A 19,863-nucleotide genomic window follows, 5' to 3' on the forward strand; every position below is an offset into this window, starting at 1 on the left:
CTCCTCCTGCCCTCAATCTTTCCCAGCATCAGGGTCTTTTCCTATGAGTCAGCTCTTCGCATCAGGTGGCCACAGTATTGGAGTTTCAACGTCAGCATCAGTCCTTCCAATGAATATTCAGGACACTTGATTAGGATACTTTGAGTATATCTGCTATCTCCCACATGGTATAAACACTGATAGTTCTCAGCGTCTCGATTTGATTGCTATCAACTTCAACTGATCTATCCAACCCTGGAGCATCGTGCAGCGAGAGTCTCCAGCAGGAAGCGTCACAAACCGCTGCTGACAGGCCGTCCGTCGCCGCACTTGGTCCGTACACTGCACAGAGCTCTCTCTGCGCTTCAGCTGTGTTTTCACCTTCACTTCACTTTCACCGCGCTGAGAATGTTGCTTATTTCCCCTCCCATCTTCAGTACTAAAATGGCTGCACAAAAATTCACCAATTTTGAATTTTCAAAAACGCATCCTGATAGAACAGCTGTCACCATACAACGGAACAAAATCGTTTCAAATGAAGTGGAAGAGAATTGAGTGCTGCCAGAGCTATCTTACAGAAAGAAACAGACCAATATTTTGGCCAACCCAGCGCAACGCTGCGGTCATCAACACAGCGACGGTACTGGCAGAAAACGGCAGGGTGCCCACCCCTGTGGTCACCCGCGCTAGACCAAGGGAGGCAGGGCCACACAGTGGGGGAAAGCGGCCTCTGCAAGAAACGCCACTGGCAAAACCGGACAGCTGTGTGTAAAAAAAGAAATCGGAAGCTTCTCTAACGACACATACAAACATATACGCAAAACGGATTCAAGACCTGAATGTAAGTTGGTCAGCCACCGTGGAAGCAGTATGGGAGCTGCTGAGGAAACTAAAAACACAGCTACTGTTAATGCACGACCCAGCAAGCCCGCTCCTGGGCACATGTGTCCAAACAGAAGTGTGATTCAGAAAGACGCACCCCTGCGTTCAGTGCAGCGGCCGAGGGAAGGACACGACCTGAACGACCACCGGCAGATGGATAAAGAAGGTGTGACGGGGCTTCCCTGGCGCTCGGGTGGTTAGGCGTCCACCCGCCGACGCGGGGACACGGTTTCTATCCCTGGCCCAGGAACGAAGATCCCACACGCTGCGGAGTAACCGGCTTACGTGCCACAATCCCTGAAGCCCGGGTGCCTACAGCGTCTGCTCCGCCACAAGAGAAGCCCCCGCAATAAGCCTCGACTCACCCCAAGTAGAGAGAAGCCTGCACGGCAGCAAAGACCCAGCACAACGAAAACTCAGGACGAACTTAAACAATTTTTAAAAAACTGAGGATCTCAACGACGCACTAGCTCTCCTGACCACCACCCCTAGCTGCTACCCCTACTTGTATTTCTTGGGTCCACTGCCCCTACATGCATCCCACCAGAATTTTCAAATGTGCAAAGTCCAATTCTCCAGCGGCTCCTACTTGCGGCCCCAGCGCATGTGCCTGCCTTCTCCCCGCGTGCGCCTGCTCACGCGGGCCGAGAAGCGTGTGGCTGGAAGCCGGTGCTGCCTGGAGCTGATGTGGCTGCCCTGCCTGGCTTCCCTCTGACCACTGGGTTTCCCCGCATCCGGAAGAGACGCGAGCGTCAGCCCGGCCCACTGCCCTCCTTCCTCAGTCCCTGTTGCCGGGAATGCGTCACTTTGCTGGAGCTCCACGGGAAGGAGCCAGCGCTGGAATGCCGTCCCCCACTCAGGGTCCTGTCTAGTCCATGGGTTAACGGTGAATCCAGGGAGGAGGAGGGCTGAGGGGTGTAATACAGCCCCAGCTTTAGGGGAGCAAAGGCCCACCGACCGAGGTGGGGTCTGCACGGGAAGCCAGCACGGCTGTCAGCCCAGAAACGCGCCCTCCCTCTCTCCCCAGTCACGCCTCCACCCCGGAAGGGCTGTCTGGGGGTCATCTTGTCCCGGGGCTGTGGAGGAGCGCGGAGCTGGCTTCACCCCCCAATCCAGGTCCCTTTTGGGATGAGAGGACCCTCCAGCTCTGACATCCGCTCAGGTTACCCTGGGCATCACCTGAGTCCTATGAGGGGATCCCTTCTCTGCCTGTTTTCCCGGAAAAAGGAAACTGCTAGAGCATACTGAAAGGCCTATACGCTGTGGCCAAGTGGAATTTATTCCTAGAATGCAATACATGACATTTATAGGGTGAAGATGAAAACCCAATGTGATCATCTCAAATGATGCAGAAAAAGCATTCCAAAAAATTCAACTATGAGGTTTCTGCAGAGGACTTCCCTGGAGGCCCAGTGATTAGGACTCGCGCGTTTCTACCACAGGGCCACCTGGTTGGGGAACCAAGATTCCATCCCCGGTTGGGCAGCTAAGATCCTGCCTGCCCACTGGGGCAGTGAAAAATGTAATGAATTACATAAATAAAATTTTAAAAATAAGCCAAACTCACAGAACAGACTGGATGTTGCCACAGGTGGAGGATTGGGAGGGGTGGGTGACATGGGTGAAGGGTCGAAAGGCACAGGCTTCCAGGTCCTGGGACTGCAACGCTCATGATGGTGACTGGAGTCCATCACGCCCAATTGACTGCATCTTGCAAAGCTGCTGACGCCGCTGAACCAAGCTGGTTTACCTGACGCGGAGCGAGCCACACTCCACTGAGACGCCTGAGACGCCGAGGTTTGGGGGTTTATTCACAAGCCAGCCAAGCAAGGAGGCAGGAGAACGAACCTCCCGGCCGGCAAGGGGCTGGGGCATGAAGGGATCAGGAGTAAGAAGCAGGGCGAGGTGGCGGGGAAAGGTGGGCGCATCCCGTCCTGTCGCGGGTCTGCGCAGGTGGAACCAGGCCCCGGCGTCTGCGGCTTCAAGAGGTCACCTTGTGGACACCTGTGCCGGCCCAGCTGGAGGGGCCGTGGTCCCACGGCTCAGCTCACACCAGGTGCAGCGGAAGCCGAGTTCCTGGAGGACAGCTTGGGCAGACGTGTTGTTTAGGCTCCGAGCTGTGTGGAGGATACGCGACTCTTTATGCAGCAACGATTAAAATGAGCCTGAGGCGTCAAGGCAGGTTACAGGTGAAACGGATTTAACTACAGACTCCATCCAGTTTCACAATGAGGGTAGGTCTTAAAAAGTCCTCATCAGGAAAAAAACAAAATCCTGGAAGCGTGTACGGTGACGGACTGTGCTGTTTCACAGTACGTACAAACATTCAAGTACATGGTACACTGGAGGGCTTCCCAGGCAGCTCAGCGCTCAAGGACCCGCCTGCCACTGCAGGAGATGCAGGTTCGATCCCTGGGTCGGGAAGATGCCCTGGAGGAGGGCATGGCAACCCACTCCAGTATTCTGGCCTGGGGAATCCCATGCCAGAGGAGCCTGGCAGGGTGCAGTCCCTGGGGTCACAAAGAGTCAGACGCGACTTAGCGACTAAACAACAAACGTTTAAAGCACAAGAGATTACATACTAAGCAAGATCATTTTCCTCCTTGTCTTCAGAGCATTGAGCCTGCCTGCCGCCTGGCATCGCAGCGGGGGCTGCTCTCAGTTGCCCCCTTGTGGGCCCACCAGGCCTTGCAAACCACCTCATTGACTGGTATTTTCTACCTGGTCAAGTAGGCCTGTAAGTTTGTGGGCCCTGGGATAGATACAATTGGTGCTTTTGTCTATGGTTTTCTTGTGGGGTGTTTTGGTTTCCTGGGACGAAATGAATAGAGAAGCATCCAGACAGAGGAATGGGGAGCGGGGACAAGGAGGCACAGAGGTGTCGGAGCGGGGACCCGCATGAGCACGCAGCTCTGGCGGCTCACCGTCAGGTGAGTCTGTGACGCCCTGGTCCCCGGGGGCCACGGACTCCCGCCCGACCAAGGCCAGCAGGTGCCGACTACACATCCTTGAAGGCAGCACCAGGGACAGCCGTGAGGACGGATGAGAGGTCACTGCTGGAGCGGCAGCAGGTCAGGTGTGCACCAGCTGTCACCTGGCCAAAGGCCCGGAGAAGCCAGCCTCCAGGTGGGCCGGTCTCCACTGAGGCTGTGGACATTATGTATGTCTGTGTGTAGAGGGGAGGGCTGTCTTGCGAGAACACCAGCTGCTGTGGGCATCTACATGTGCACGTGTGTGTGTGTGTGTGTGTGTGTGTGCATGTGCGCGTGTGTGTAGGCGGCAGGTATGTCTCCTGGCCGGGAGGAGAGGAGCCCAGGCTGCTCTGAGACCCCAGAGCCCGGAGACCGCGGTGGGGGCTGGCGGGACGGCGCCCTCGGCGGCTGCCCCAGGGCGGGGTGTCTGCACGGACCCTCACCGCAGAGCCGCCTCTAGAGCGGTCCTGCACAAGCGACCGCCACCGAGGGTCCAGATCGCCGGCTCTGGGTCAGTGCCTTTCCCAAAGCTGCTCCCTCAGCGGCCTCCCGAGCCCGCGTCGCCCGGGAGGCCCCCAGGCCCTTCCCCGGGCTGGCACCGCTCAGGGTGCGCGCGCTCGCGCGCCGCGCAGCGGGAGGCGCGCGCGGTCTCCATGGAGACGGCCGCGGGGGCGCGCGCCCAACGTCCGCCGGCGGCCCGGTTGGGGGGCGCGCGCGGTCTCCATGGAGACGGCCGCGGGGGCGCGCGCCCAACGCCCGCCGGCGGCCCGCGGCCCAGACCTCCGGCACTGCTGGATGAGGGCGGGCGGGCACGAAGGGCCGGGGGCACTTGGGGAAAACGCGGAGGCTGGGCGCCCGCTCCCGTGCCCCGGGGGCAGAGACGAGCGTCCCCACCCTGGGGACCCTTCCCCTCTGTACCCAGAGGCCTCCGCCGACCGACCCCGGCCGCGGCCGCTATCCTTTCGGGGGGTGAAGACTGTCCTTGCCGAGAACCTCCCCGCTGCCCACACAGAAGGCTGCCCCCAAGTCCTCGGAGCCCCCTTCCCAGGGCTCCAGGCCACAAGCGTCCCGTTGGAAATGCTCCTTCCTCCGCTTGAGCCTAATGCTGGCCCCTCGCAGGCCTAGGGTGTGTGTGTGGCAGGGGGAGATGCCGCCTCGCTCTCCACTCTCCAGCAACCAGTCAGCACTGGGGGCCGAGAGGAGAGGCCACATCTCCCAACTCCTCCTAGGCAGGGCTCTTTCTCCTCATTCATGCACACAAATTTTTACTGAGCATCTACTGTGTGCCGCCTACAGGGGGTCCGGTGACCCACAAGCCAGAGAAGCAGAAGCTGGGTGGGGAAGAGAGACTTAGGCTATAAATGCAGAAGCTACAGTAGTGACAAGTGCTTTGAAGAAAAAACCTGGAAAAGTGAAAGACGGTGGGCGGTGTATGGTCCTACTTCAGATAGGGTGCTCAGGGAGGGCTTCCTGGATGAGGCGGTATTCACCTGCTTGGCAAGAAGGGGAGGTGAAGGAGGGCTCTGCAGCACAAAAGCCCCAAGTGGAGCGGCGGGTGGGGGACACGGTGCAGGGCGGGACAGCAGGGAGCACGCTTGGATTTTATTCTAAGTGCGATGGGAAACAGCCTGAGGGTTTACGGAGGGATGGGCAGAATCTGATGGGGTGCGGGGGGGGAGCTCTGAGAAAACGGTGGCTTCTGTGAAGATCTGGCCACAGGGAGACCCACTCGGAGGCTTTCTCAGTCTTCTGGGGCTGGTAGTGCCTGGCAGACAGGTCCAGGGTGAGCTCAGAGGCCAGGAGACAGCTTGGGCTCTCCCCCAGGTCCCCTCCCAATGTTCCCAGGCTCTGGGGCCTGGCCCCGGACAGCCTTCTCACCCAGACAAGGCGGGCACATGGCCAACGTCCGTCCTCATCCAGGGGCCTGGCCTGGCCTCCCCATCCCTTCCCCATCCCCAGCTAACTGGCCAGATGAGAGGTGAGGAAGGGCAAGAGCACTGGACTGGGAATCAGACTTGGAACACAACCCAGAAGCCCTGGGTGGGCTTGGCCCTTTCTCTGCACCTTGCACCTCAGCTTTTTCAGGTCCCAAGGGGGTCCCTTCCCCTGAACCCGTCGAGGACGCTCCCAAAGCATTCAGGGGGCCACCTCCTTCAAGAAGCAGTGGCTGATGAGAGGGGAGGAGCGGAGGGGAGCTCAGTTTTGGAGAGCTGTGTATGTCAGGCTCTTGAGTTAGGAGGAGGTGTTGTCTGGTGCGCTCTGCTGGCCTCATTTTCACAAGTGGGTCCCCATGCACCCATCTTCTGAAATAGCAGAGCACCTTCTAGAGTCTCATATTCAAGGCTGCACAGGACAGGGGGGCCTGGAGGGCAGATGTTAAAGCAGAAGATGATTTAGCTAGAGAAAACTTAACAGGAGAAGGAATTGGGATGACCAGGCTTGAAGGAGCTGGGGTGGGACGCGGGCTGTGGCAGGGAGGCCGGGTGACCTGGGGATATAAAGTCGAAGAGGTCAGCAGGGCCGGGATGCTGTGGCTGGTGGGGTGGCCCTGAGTGGGAGAGCAAGAAGCTCCCAGCACTCTCTTCAAAGGCCTCTGGGGGAGCGGGTGAGGAAGCGGGGGGGTGGTGGGCAGGAGGAGGGGCACCCCCAGAAAGCGGCAGTTAGGGAGCTTTCAGGGGTGGCTGGGGTTGGTTCTAGACCAGGAAAGAAAGTCAGGATCCCCAGGACTGGGCAAGCCCAATCGCCCTGAGATGAGCTTCTGTGAAGTGAGCCTGGCAGGCCCTCGTGCTAACCCTAAGCCCGCCCGGCTTTGACTCCCATTTCATTCATTCAACAAATATTTATTGAGGGCCTACTATGTGTCAGGCCGTGTGCAGCGTGGCTTGAGAGCATCCCTGCTCGCATGGGGGTGACAGGCACATGACAGGACAATCTCGGAGAGTGATTAATGGTATAAAACCAAGTGCTACTGCTGGGGTGGGGGGTGGTGCCGCTCCTTGAAATGAGGTAAATAGCAATGCTGTGCTATCTTCCCCGGCCGGGGGGACCTTGCCAGTAGGGCGACCCTAGAAGATGATTTCTCTGCTTGTCAGGCTCTGCCCTGGCCCCGGCACCCCTCCCAGAACAGTGTCTGGACGCGACCTTGCCCCAGCCCCTCGGCCTCGATCCCCGGGGCCCCATGGAGAAGAGATGTCAAGCTCTACCACGGCTGAGGCTGGACAACCCGTTCCGGCCTTGGCCTCCCTGGCGCGTGGGCCAGCTCGCCCCCCAGGACACCCTGCCGGAGGAGCGAGGCAAATGGGCAAGGGGCCAGCCTCTCCTGGGCCTCCCTGTCCATGGAACATGGCTAGAAGGCCAGTCAGCACCACTGTCCCCCGAGCCTGCCCCCCTCTGCCAGGCAGCGATCCCCCTGCAGGGGAGGCCCCTCGGGGAGGCGGGGGCCAGCCGCTCCTGGGCCGCCCTGCCCACAGATCACGGCTCGAAGGCCACTCAGCCGCACTGTCTTCCCAGAGCCTGCCCACCCCTCCCTGCCCCTGGCTAGGCAGAGATCCCCGCAGGGGAGGCCCCTTGGGGAGGCAGGGCTGTGGCTGTCTCAGAAGGAAGAAAAGGAGGTGGGGGGGCAGAGCCTGGCTGTGAAGGGGAAGGACGCCAGGCCATCCAAGCCCCCGAAAGGCTGAATTCGATGGGGGAGCCAGGAAGCGCCGAGGAGGCAGCCAGGTCACCAGGGGTGACCAGATGGCTGCGCCTGAAATGTGGGGCAGGGAGACACACAGGCCAGGCCGGGTGGACTCACAAGGCCCAGGATGGGTGCTCACGGGGACGTGGGTTGGAGGGGCGCACGCTTGGAAGCCTGCTGGGTCACAGGGCAACACTTAAGTGGATTTGTAAGAGTGAATCTGGCGGCTCATTCTGGGCTGATGAACAAAGGACAGTCAGGGAAACATCAGTAACTGCCCGGCCTGCCCCGAAGGCATGACAGGACGGGGCGGGGGGGCGCCGAGGCTGCTGAGCACTGGCCCCCGTACACGGACCCGTGTCCAGAGCCCGAGACACGCCGCCGTAGTTTTCACTTCACACAGCCTTGTTCCTCCAGTCGGGTTTTCTACCACGAATAACTTCACTAAGAAAAAGGGACCCGGCTCTTAAAGGAAAAAAACTCTTAAAGTAAAAGGCCTGGAGAAGGTGGCGTGACCGAGAGGGTCCGCAGCTCTGGCAGAACCGGCCGCGGGAAGCTGGGGGGACGCCTCCCAGACACGGCGCCACCTGCCAGGCCCCGCGTCAGCCATCGGCTCCTGGGGGGGAAGGGGCTGTCACTTCGTGCTCCCGGTCCTCAATCCCCCCCCTGCCGGGGGAGCCTCCCTCACTGTGACCCCGACACGCAGCGCCCGGCAGCAGGGGGTCCTGCCACGCTGAGTGGCGCCCGTCCCTTCTTTACACAGTCTTCTAAGCACAGCTGCACTTCGGGGGTGTCTGCAGCGGGGGGACCCCCCCCAGGGGAAGCAGGGGTGGGTGGGCAGCCGGGGCCTCCGGGCTCACTCCACTGCCCCTGAGGACAGGGCGTGGTGGCCTCTCGATCCCGTGTCCTGCCTCCTCCAAGCCATCCGCTCTCCACGGGCGGCTCACCCGCCGCTGTGGGGGAGGCGGGAGACCAGAGACCTCCAGAGCACCCCGTTCAGGGCTTCACAATACACATTTGCATCTTAAAGGCGACCTTTCTCACACCTGGTGAATTCCATTTCCCCTTAGATACTAAAAAGCACCTAAGGTCTCTTACTTCCATTTTAAACCCCAAAGCGGGCCCAGGCTGGAGCCAGCCTCGCTGTCTAAAACAGTGTGGGGAGACAGACCCTCCTGCCACCCCCGGAGCCCGCGGGGCCTTTCCCACAGGGGCTGCGACCCCTCAGGCCTGCCTCTTGCCTGGGGCCCCATCCTAGGCTGTCAGAAACTGTGTGTGGGGGCCCGCTCTGTTGGTCCTTTTGTGTGTGGACCCCTACAGAGCCGGCCCAAGGCCCAGGCAGGTGGGTCACACGGGGAGTGCATGGGGGAGCAGGGGTCCAGGCCAAACCACGTTTCTGCTGCAGGGTGTGCCCCAGGGAAGCTGGGCCCGTAGGGAACGGGGCCAGTCCAGCTGGCGCTCAGAGGGCCTCCCTTGCCCCCCGACAAATAGGCAGCATAGGGTCAGATAAGGATAAGTGCTATGAGGAAAATAAAGCGGGGCGGCGGGCCTGGAGGCAGCTCTGAATGGATTCTGGAGGAAAAGGGCCAGCCACGTGGCAAGTGCCAAGGCCCCGAGTGGGCGTCCCAGGCGTGGTGGAGCCTCGGGCGCAAGGAACAAAAAGGCCAGAGCCAGAGGGTGGGGCGGCTGAGCGGGGAGCAGCCCCTGCTCTCTGCAAGTGTGGGGGAGAGCAGGATTGCAGGAGAAAATAGGAGACACAGAAGAGAGACTTCAGACACCCCGAGGGGAAGGTGGGTGGCTGCTGTCTGCTGCTTGGGAGAGACGTGGGTGTCACCAGTGTATGCACAGAATCTGAACCCTTAAAGTCCTAGGCCCTGGGCCAATTGCAGAGGCCCCTTTCCCCACATTTCGTCCTTCTTTCATTGGCCACGGGAGGCCTTCGCCACCTGTCCTGTCCTTACAGGGGTGGCAGGCAGCTCCCTGGGAGTGTGGGGTGTGTGGGCCACGCGTTCCTGAAGGCGTGGGCCCAGTCCTGTTTCCTCATCTGTATGTTGAGGTCAGTGGGAAGAAACCACTCCATCCCACCAGCTTCCGGAGCCCAGAGTCGGTGTCCCCGAGCCCCGGGGCCCACTGGGCTGGAGAGGCCTCTGGAGTGTGTCCACCGCATCCTCCCGGTGGTCTGGGCTATGCTGCCCGGCCTGCACGTGTCCACTCTCTGCTCTGAGTCCTATGTTCCTTCTGGTATGGCCAGCCCTCCCCCCCGGCCACAGAGCCTTTCCCCCACTCCCGCTGACCCCCTCCTCACCGACCAGGTGCTGGACATCAGCCCACTGTTACTCACCCCGCTTCTGCCCCGACCCTGGTCCAATCTGCAGATTTTTTAAAAAGTGAAACCTGAAATCTGGACTGCATTTTTGTGTGAAATGGCCTGATTTTTTAATTTCACCTTTTTAAATACACTGGGCTGAACAGGCAAAGTCCAGGCAGAGTTCCTGAGAAGTCGGAAGCTGGCCAGTTGAGTCAAGTTCAACCAGTTTCCTGAGGGGCTGCCCTGAGCAGACAGGTCCTCTGTTCTAGAAAATCTCTCAACTAGCATGGCCCGGACTGTGCCTGGTCCTTTCCTCTCTGATGGTCCCTCCTCTGTCTCCAGTGGACAGCCGCACTCTCCTGCCAGCCCACACCCTCCTCTTCCGTCTGGTGTGATGTCAGGCCCCTGGTGTGATGTCAGGCCCCGGGGAGAGGGCCCTCACCCAGTCTTGCCTGCTGCTGCAACCAGCTCTAGATTCACATTCTCAGCCCATGCCCCGCCCCCACTGGATGAGCTGGTTTCAGTCTGGGGTCCCTCGGGGGGCCTCACTCTCTGTTCTCCCTTTGACCTGAGTCCCTCTCACCAGTCACCTGGTTGCCCTGGGCCAGCTGTCTCCCGGGTGCCCCTGCTCCCACTCCACCTCCATGCACCCTGGTCCACCCTGGGAGGGGGACAAGGGCTCTCCCACCTTGCAGCTTCCCGCCCTGCACACAACCTTGCATCTCTGGAACTCGAGGTCTTCGCTCAAGCCCTGTGTGTCTGCACGCCCCTGACCACTGCTCCCCATTCCCCCCTGGACTCAGGGCTCCTGGCCGCTGTGCTGGAAGGGGCTCCAGGAGCCCACGCTGAGACCCATCTTCCTTCTCTCTCCTGCTGGGTGTACTCACTGCCCCCTGTTGTGGCTCCCAGCCCCTGACCTCCCCTGTCCCCCTGCAAATCCCACCAGCCTCACATTTCCCTGGCTTAAAGTCCTTCTCCCCTGGGGCTTATTATAACCGCAGCTTGTTGGAGAGCACGCGGGGCAGCGCAAGCGCTGTGGCAGGGGTGCGCACAGACCTCTGAGGGGCCCCGCGGTTCTGCTCTACACCCCCACTCCGTCCCGCCCGCCCCTCCTCCATGCTTGGGCCTCAGGAGACTGCAGGGCGCAGGATCGGGCCTAAATCACTCATCCTAAAAGGGATCCACCCTCCTCCTGAAGCGTCTCCCCGTGTCTCAGCTTTCCCCAAGTGGGGGCTCCTTTGGCTTGGAGAAAGATGGTCCGACGCCTCCTGCTCACCCCCAGTACTGGACCCAGCGGCAGGGCCACCAACTTGCACAAGCTTCCGCCTGGTACCCAGAGAGTGTCCCCGCTCTCAACTGCGCTCCCCACACGAAGTGGGGTGGGGGGAGTGCAGAGAACAAGGAGCCGCTCCCCTCCCCCATCCTCCTTGGGAAATCCTCCGGGGGCCAGCGCCTCCCCTCGTCCCCGCCGGAGCCGCCTTGTGGCTTTGGGGTAAGGGTAGAAGCTACTCACGCACCATAAAATGGGGGCACTTGTAGTATCCGCGGCGGCGGTGGGGACGCCTAGGGAATGTCCCCAAAGAAGCGCCTGCCGTCCTCCCCGCCGCCTCCCGCGTGGTGCCCTGGGCCCTTGAGGCCTAAGGAGGCCTCGGGTGCGCAAAGGAAGGCGCCTGCATCCGCCCTCCCCTTGCACTCAGGCGGAGACCCCCCTCGAAGCGTCCCGGCTCCTTCCACACTGCCCCAGCCGACCGCGCGAGGGCGTGCCCTGTGTTAGTTCGGACAAATTAAAGCCCGTCCAGCGGGCAGGCCCGGGGGCCTCTGGACGCGATCTGGGCTTGGGGGCCCGTGGAGCACTCTTGGCTGTCGGCTGCGGAGCTCCGGGCTGCGGAGCCTCCCTGGGGGCCCGCGCTATTCGGCCTCAAACGGGGTGCCCCCCTCCTCTCGCGCTCCCTCAGCCTAGGGTGCGCCCCTCCGTTCCCCTCTAGCGAGCCCTCCCTGGGCGCGGGCCGCCTCTCCATCGCGCCACGGGCTCGGGCCATGTCCGGGGTGCACAGAGACGGGCACAGCGGCGCCGGGGAGGCCGGGTCTGGGAAGCCAGCGGCCGGAGAAGGGGCTTCAAGAAGCACAAGTTGGCGCCGGCCCCGGACCAGGCTGTTGTTGTTCTCAACGTGGTCCGCCGTGGAGCCATAAAAGGGGAGCACGGCACCCTCCCCGCCAGAGCGCAGCGCGCACGCCCAGCGAATTCCGGCGCAGGCAGCGGTGGCGGCAGCTCGCTAGGCCGACTTCCCCGCTCCCGGACGATTAACTGCTCCGACCATTTCGCGCCGGACTTCTGCGCTCCGATCGCTTCCGCACCGGCCCCGCTTCCGGTCCCGATTCGGGACCCCCGCTCCGGCCGGCCCGGCCCCCACCCCAGCCCTGCCGCCCGGCCCCAGGCCCGGCCGCGGCCGCTCCCGCCTGGAGCCGCCGCGCGCCCCCAGCCCCCCGGCGCCCCCGCGGCCCCTCGCCTTTCTCTTCCCGGCGCGGCCCCCGGGTTTCCGCGCCCCGCCCGCCACCAACCCGCTCGCCACTATGTCTGTGGAGCTTGAAGAGGCCCTGCCGCTGACGACTGCCGAGGGGGCGGCCAAGAAGGCGGCGAAGGCTGGAGGCTCGACCTCATTGTCCCCATCCAAGAAGAGGAAGAATAGCAAAAAGAAGAATCAGCCGGGCAAGTACAGCCAGCTGGTAGTGGAAACCATCCGCCGGCTGGGTGAGCGCAACGGCTCATCACTGGCCAAGATCTACGCGGAGGCCAAGAAGGTGGCGTGGTTCGACCAGCAAAACGGGCGCACCTACCTCAAGTACTCCATCAAGGCGTTGGTGCAGAACGACACCCTGCTGCAGGTGAAGGGCACTGGCGCCAACGGCTCCTTCAAGCTCAACCGCAAGAAGCTGGAGGGCGGCGGCGAGCGGCGCGGAGCCCCGGCGCCCGCCTCTGCCCCGGCGCCCGCTGCGCACAAGGCCAAGAAGGCGGCCCCAGCTGCGGCCGCCCCGCGACGCGCGGACAAGAAGCCGGCCAAGGGCCCACAGCCCGAGAAGCGCTCGCACAAGAAGGGCGCCGCTTCCAAGAAGGACAAAAGCAGCAAGGCCAAGAAGGCGGCGGCTGCGGGGGGCAAGAAGGTGAAGAAAGCGGCAAAGCCTAGCGTCCCCAAAGTGCCCAAGGGTCGCAAGTGATCGCAGGGCCCCGGCGCCTACTTTTCCACCCCAGAGTGCACGTAGGTTTTGCGCGGAGCCTGAACAGCCGTGCGCGCCCCGACATCAGTGGGCCCGGGCCGCGCCGGCCTGCCCATCCCCCAACGTGGGAGCGTTTTTTTTTTTTTCTTTTTTTTTTTGTTTTTGGTTATTTGCTTTAGATTTTTGAAACGGCCCTGGCGACGCCCTTATTGGCTCGCGCCCTTGGCCCGGGCTGTCGCCTTGGTTACCAGCTCCGGGGCGCCAATGGCCGGGCTGCGCCTGCCCGCCCCGGCCCCGCGCGCGAGGACGCCAGGGCGGTGCAGCCCTTCCCGCCCCCGCCCTCCCCGCCTCCGGGCGCGCGCCGGGTAATGGCGCGGGAGCGCGCGTGGCTTTTCTCCCTCTGGTCTCCATTTTTGGGGCAAAATAAATTGTTTAAACCTTTCAACCGCTCTTGTTGTCTTCGCGTGGAGTAGGGAAGCGGGGGCTTGAGCTTGGGCTGGATGGGTAGCGGAGGGTCTCTGGCGCGCTAAGTCCGCTAGAGACGCAGGCGCGGAGCTGGGCGGTGGGTCTCAAGGCATGGGTTTACGTGGGTAGAATGGCAGTTTCGTCCGGGGGCTGGGGGAGCAGGGGCTTTGCGGGGGTCTGCCCTCGGTCACTGCAGGGTGGGCCTTCACAGCTTAGTTAACTCTGGAGTTAAGTGAGGCTCCCTGTTGGTGTGGTGGACAGCGGACCCAGGCTCACCCACCGTGATGCAAGAAGTGGTCTGAGCAAGGCTGACCCTCCTGGAGCTTGTAATGTGGCGCATACGTGGGATCCAGAGTTAAGGGTAAACTGAGGCCTATTTTGGTATGTTCCTATGAAGGGACGACCCTGCAAAACGGGAGAACTCTGGAGCGGTGGAGAAGCCAGCGAACACTGCGGAATAGTGTGTATGTACAGACCAGGCTGAGCAAGTCTGGGCTGGAACTAGATGAGAGCCGCAGAGAATCTCCATTAGAGTCCTGGGCCAGCAAGTTACTTGACCGCTGCCTGGCAGCCACTGCCCTCTGGAACACAGGGAGGGGTGGCAGCATAGACCCTCCACACGGTGGGCAAGCGGCCACCCAGGCCTATTCGACCTCCTGTCCCTGCTGGGGGTCCGCACTGCCTCCTGCTACAGGGCCAGCTGCCAGTGTTGGCGCCCAGCTCAGTCTGGGGCCAAGCCAGCTCAGCTGCTGGCCCTGCCCACGCTTTGCTGGGGGTGGGAGGGAACCACGTCATCTCTGTAAAGTGACCAGGCCGCCATTGGGGCGGAGGAATGCTGGACTTGGCAGTGGCTGTCTGGATTCTTGGGAAAAACACCCACCCTGCCAGCCCAGGTTTTGGCTTCATCTCCTTTGCAGCTCTGATTGGGGGGCAGTGTGCCCAGTACCCTGCTGCAGGGCCACCGTGCCAGACCGGGCCAGTCCCAAGCTGTCTGCAGAGCCAGCCAATAGGCCACCAGCAGCTAGCAGCCCTGAGAGGCCTTGGCCTCCCCAGGGTCCAGGGGATGGTGCTCCTGATTCACTAAAAGTGAGCCCTCAGATTCCATCCTCTCTCCCTGAGCAAGATGCCACCTGGGCTCACCCTAGCTGTCCAAGTACGCCTCGGGCTGGAGACTGATTCTCTGGCCCTCTCGTAGGTGGCCGTAAGGTTGGGTTCGGGTGGGGTGGGCTGCAGGGACGGGGCAGTGATCTTTGCCTCTTCTGGCCAAGCTCTTCACATCAAGCAGCTTCCTCTTGCAGAGCTCCCCCTGACCCAAGCTCCTCCCCTTGCTAACTCCACCCTTTGACGACCACCCTGCAGCTCCACACCCTCAAGTGGCCTTGCAGGTCAGCCCTTCTGCATGGTCTTTCCAGACTTCCCTCCTAGGTCGGCCCTGTGCTGCTCACCACCCAGTTGCAGTGGCCTCCAGCTCTGAGGCCGCCCCCCTCTCCTGTCACCCTCTCCCCTCTGCTCTGAAGGCTTGGCCCCGGGCTTGTTGCCTTTTCCAGGCTAAGGCCTGTTTCTCCAGGAGCACTGGCGCGCCTCTTCTGATGATAAAAAGCACTTTCATTTTCTCCCAGGGACAAAGGCATGCCCCCTGTCCTCCAGCCACAATGCTCTGGGGTCTGACCCTTCCAGGCCCAAGGATGGTCACGTGACCAGAGACCTGGCTGATGATTCTTTTAACCTGTTGCCTGGCCACAACGATTGGTGAAATGAGTTCCTGACCTCAATGAGTCAATCGAAGTAGTGAGAAAAAGGTGCTCTTCCGCCCAGGACCACTAACGGAAGGGACACTGGGCCAGAGCTGCCGGTGGCCACCCTTGTCAATACACGGAGAGCGCCCAGCTGGAAAAGGAGCCAACACAGAAACAAAAACCTGAGGATGCTCACACCAGGCCCAGGTCCGGCTGGGCCTGAAGCTGCTTAGAGCCGGCTGTTCCAGGAGCCGATGCTTGCTTTCTACATAAGCTAGTTTGACTTGCGTTTCTGTCACCTGCAATCCAGTCTCACTCCTTCAGCTCATTTTATCCTCCCATGCCCACTTCCTGGACCTTGTCATCCATTCAAATTGCTCTTCCTCAAAACCACTCACCCAGGACTTCCCTGGTTGTCCGGTGGTTAGGAATCCACCTGCCAATGCAGGAGACGCAGGTTCTATCGCTGGTCCAGGAAGATCCCGGGTGCTGTGGAGGAACGAAGCTCGTGGGCCACGGCCGCGGAGCCCGTGCTCTGCAACAAGAAGCCGCCGCAGTGAGAACCTGGGCCCCGCGCCACAGAGTTGCTCCTGCGAGGCCTCCAGTAAACCCGTGAAAATCGAACACACGCTCTCCCAGGGGCCTTCACTCCACCCACAGGCCCCTCCTCAACTCTGCCCGAGTTGCCTTCAGCTGAGCGGCACCTCTGTGGGTGGGTCCCACACCCTGAAGTTGAAGAAGCACCCCTTGTGTGCCTGGCACCCCAAGGAAGGCTGCAGAGACCTCAGTCTCAAGACAGCCCATGAGGGAGGTGTTCCAACACCCCCCTTACTGGTGTGGGAGGTCTGTTTTCTGCTCTGACGCCACACTCAGCCCCTGCACAGAGCAGGGGGCAGGGGCAGGGGTGGAGAAGGGGGATCTACTTACTGCGTCTCTTGGACTTGGCCTCAAGGGCCCCCAATTCCAGATAAACATTGAAGGCACGTGACACCGCGAGGCCCTGGAGGAGGGCTTCCTGGAGGAGGTGACCGCACTGCACCAAGGAGGCAAGCGACCAGCGGCCTGGCCACGGCCCAGGCCTGCATCTGCCGGGCAGGAGAGGGGCTGGGAGGGGCTGGGAGTGGGGGCCTGCAGTGGCAGGGCAGGGCTCGACCTGGCTCCACCACCGTCCGATGTCTGTGGCAAGACTGCTCTCTCCAAGCCTCAGTGTCCTCACCTATAAACAGAGCCAAAAGAGGTATCTTTTGCTCACTCATCTGCTGAGCAGGGCTGTCTGACCCTCTGGCCAGGATCTCAGGTTTTCCACCACCTCTGGATGTGCAGTTCTCTCTCTCTTGCGAGGCCCACCTCTTGCCTCTCCCTGGGCTGGGACCTGCCTCTTTGGGAACCTCCTCAGATCTCAGGTCTGCTTCTGTGTTCTGGATCCTGCCTCTTCCTGGGCCCCAGATGGCTCCGCAGATGCTGCAAAGGCCCCTTTCGAGGCCAAACTGCCCGAGCAACCCATAGAATGGGGTCTTGACCCAGTCAACTCTGGCTCAAGCTGTCCTCCACCAGGACAGGGCCTGGTGCTGAGGACGGGACTGAAACCCAAGTACATGTTGCCTCTGACCCTGGCGACGGGGGTGTCCTTGTCCTGCAGAAGCTGAGACTCTTCGTCCAGAGGTGAACATGTCCACATCTGGCCTGGGAATCAGGAACCCTGAGAATCCTGAGAAAGTAGACTGCCAGCTCCTGTGCCGCTTCCCACCGAGGAGGCAAGTGGGCAGCCCGGCAACCATGGCGGCGGCTTCCTCCCGAATCCGGCAAGAATCTGCCTGTGGCCACCCCGCAGGGAAACATACAAGTGAGGGCGGCCCCATGCGGCCCAGCCAGAGCCATGCAGAGATCGCAATTCTCCACCATCAGGTGGGTGGTTCCAGCCGGGACCAGGCTCTCAAACAGAGGTACACAGGCCCCAGAGCCCTTCTAATGGGTCTCCAGGCAACAGTGGGGCAGAATGTAGCCAGAGCTCTCTTAGACACTGCAGAAGCACCTGCAAGTTTCTGAGCTGCCCTCTGGAGGCAGGGAGGGGAGTGGGTTATCCAGGGAGCCTGGCAGGAGGGTCCCCCAGCTGCCGGTGGTCCCACACGGGACTCGGTCATCAGAGGCACCTCCTCAGAAGATTTTATGTGGAGACTATACATTTTGTGTGTGTGCATGTGAAACCTCCTACTTTTAAAATGTGGAATTGAAACTGGAACTTTGTGCATTGATGGTAGGAATGTAAAATGATGCAGCTATTGGAAAACAGTATGGAGGTTCCTCAAAAAATCATAGAATTGAGCCATCAATTTTACTTCTGGGGACACACCCAAAAGAATTGAAAATAGTGACTCAGAGATCCACGCAGCTGTGCTCATAGCAGCACTAACCACAACAGCCAATGGGTGGAAGCAACCCAGGGGTCCATCAGTGGCTGCTGGATGAACCAAGTGTGGCCTCAACACACCATGCAATATTATTCAGTCTTAAAAGGAAGTTCTGACACTGGCGATAACATGGATTAACCTGAAAAACAGTGCCCTCAGTCAAACAAGCCAGCCACAGAGGGAAAGGATGGCATGATCCCACTTACATGAGGGCCTGCAGGAGTCAAGTTCACAAAGACAGGAAGTAGAATGGTGGGCGTCAGAGGCTGGGACAGGGACGGGGCCAGAATCTCAGGTTTGCAAGGTGGAAAGACTTCTGGGGATGGCTGCACAACAGCGTGAGCGTTGTTCATGGCAGAGGACTGTGCGCTGAAGAGCGGGTGCGATGGTAACCTTACGTCGTGTGGATTTTACCAAAACAAATTCTGTAACAAACAAAATCCATAGCAAACAATAAATTCCTAGGCCAAACAAAATCACTTGTGATGTGGTGTGGCCTGTGGTCCCCACCTGTGTGATCACTCAGTTTGATCTTCTTTGAGGGTTGGGTGGTTCTGGCTGTTTCACGAAACAAATGGCTTTGGATGGTGGTGTCCTGATGGAGCAGGAGCCAGAGGAAAGCGCCGCGGTGGTGACGAGCTCAGCCTGCCGCTGCTGAGCGCCTGCACCCCAGGTGACCACCTCCCCCCAGAGCCCTGCACTGTGCACCTCCGGGTATTGCTTCCCTGTTCTCACCCAACTCCTCTTGCCTCTCCCAAGTGTTCTCTTTCTCCTGGCTGCCTCCATCGGGGGTGAAAAGTGGGGCAGTGGGGCCCTGTCCCAGCCCCCACTCCCCGAACCTCCACTGGGCGTGGTGCCCATGAAGTCTGCAGCATGTCTCTTCCCTGGAGCCTCGGGATCCTTCTCCACAGGAGCAACACCTTGACAGCGGTAGGTGTCGGCTCCCCAACAACCAGCACCTGTTGCTGTGGGCTCCTGGGAGTTCAACCGTGAGCACCCACTGTCCTGATTCAGAGACGGACAAACCACGTTTCAGGGCAGCTTTGTATGTACTGGGGACCACCCATGCAGCCCAAGCCAGACCTCCTTCCGCAAGGACTGAGGCTCTACCCTCCTTCTGGCTGAGGTCAGCCATCACCCTCTGATTCCCATCACCAGCCTACCCTCTGGGCTTTCCTGGTAGAAAGCAGGGTCCTGCCCCCACCCTGCAAGGTGAGACCCAAGCCAGGAGCCCCCTCCGACCTAACCCCTGTGGGCCGAGTCCCTCCCTTGCCTGGGTCTGTTCTCCTTGGATGCACAGGGCTTTTCAGGTACACAGCCTTACAGGAAGCGATGGAGCCAGGTGGGCTGCAGACAGGAGTTGGGGAGACATCTGTCCACTGCAACAGAATCTGGAGTCTAGGGGACCCTCTGCTCCCTCTGAGGCTTGGAGCCAAGCCGTGTGCCCACACAGCACGGGAGGGCTCAGAGAGCCCCGTGCAGGGACTGTCCCTCCTGCCGGGAGAATGGCTGGGGCCTGGTCTCCGTGGCCACCGGAGACGGGCAGGAGCAGGCTGCCCTTCTGAGACTTGATTCTTACAAGCAGGAGTAAGGATTGGCAGAGGGGAGAAAACGGCAGTCCAGTGAAAATCCGGGGCGCGACCTGGCAATGCCTAGAAACGCTGAGGCTTCAGACAGGGGGAGAACTGCAGAAGGAAATGCCCATGACGCCGTTAACGTAAACCTGAAAATCACAAAACCATGTTCTGACATGAGAATGCGCCTTTAGACATCACATTTATGTCGAGGTATAAAAACCAGAATGAAAAGCACACAGACTCTGGGAATGAGTGTGGAAAACCAAGGGAATTTCCCTTTTGCTGCTCTACTAAACGAAGTAAATACGACAAAAAAGTCTTACAGTCGACATTCCTGTATATTCTCTGTATTTGTAAAATCTCTTACTCCAAGCAGAAGAGCACAGAGGAGACGGAAGCTGCAGGAAAGCGCCGCCCCTCCACGGGTCCGGCTCCAGCCCACCCTCCGCGGCCCCGGAAGAGGAACCGGGGAGCCGGGGCCGCGTGGGCCCCGCCCCCCGGCCCCGCCATTGGCAGGAGCAGCGCCGGGCCCCGCTCTGATTGGTGGCGTTGCGATCCCTGATTTGCATAGACCCGGGTCGGACTGCCGGTCCGGAGCTCGGATGCGGAGGCGCCAGTCTGCAGCAGCAGCCGCCGGGATGGCCGCG

The 19,863-nt window shown here is 60.7% G+C and overlaps 2 protein-coding genes across 3 annotated transcripts; one reads left to right on the forward strand and one right to left on the reverse strand.

Moving 5' to 3' along the window:
- Positions 1 to 18,798, reverse strand: LOC122424465. 2 transcript variants are annotated; one of them, XM_043442277.1, is made up of 4 exons: positions 17,846 to 18,798; positions 16,159 to 16,447; positions 15,630 to 15,766; positions 1 to 2,978 (listed from the first exon to the last, which is right to left on the reverse strand). In XM_043442277.1, the coding sequence occupies exons 1-4, from the start codon at positions 17,990 to 17,992 to the stop codon at positions 2,967 to 2,969; spliced, it is 585 nt and encodes a 194-aa protein (XP_043298212.1). In that variant the 5' UTR covers positions 17,993 to 18,798; the 3' UTR covers positions 1 to 2,966. The 2 variants fall into 2 exon arrangements, with proteins under 2 accessions (XP_043298212.1, XP_043298211.1); XM_043442276.1 differs by lacking the exon at positions 1 to 2,978 and having other exon boundaries at positions 13,605 to 15,766.
- Positions 11,868 to 13,475, forward strand: LOC122424467 (histone H1.10). The gene has a single exon (XM_043442278.1). The coding sequence runs from the start codon at positions 12,389 to 12,391 to the stop codon at positions 13,028 to 13,030; it is 642 nt and encodes a 213-aa protein (XP_043298213.1). The 5' UTR covers positions 11,868 to 12,388; the 3' UTR covers positions 13,031 to 13,475.
- Positions 18,799 to 19,863: the final 1,065 nt, after the last annotated feature.

This window comes from Cervus canadensis, chromosome 22 (assembly GCF_019320065.1).
Source record: "Cervus canadensis isolate Bull #8, Minnesota chromosome 22, ASM1932006v1, whole genome shotgun sequence".
NCBI classification, from domain to species: domain Eukaryota; kingdom Metazoa; phylum Chordata; class Mammalia; order Artiodactyla; family Cervidae; genus Cervus; species Cervus canadensis.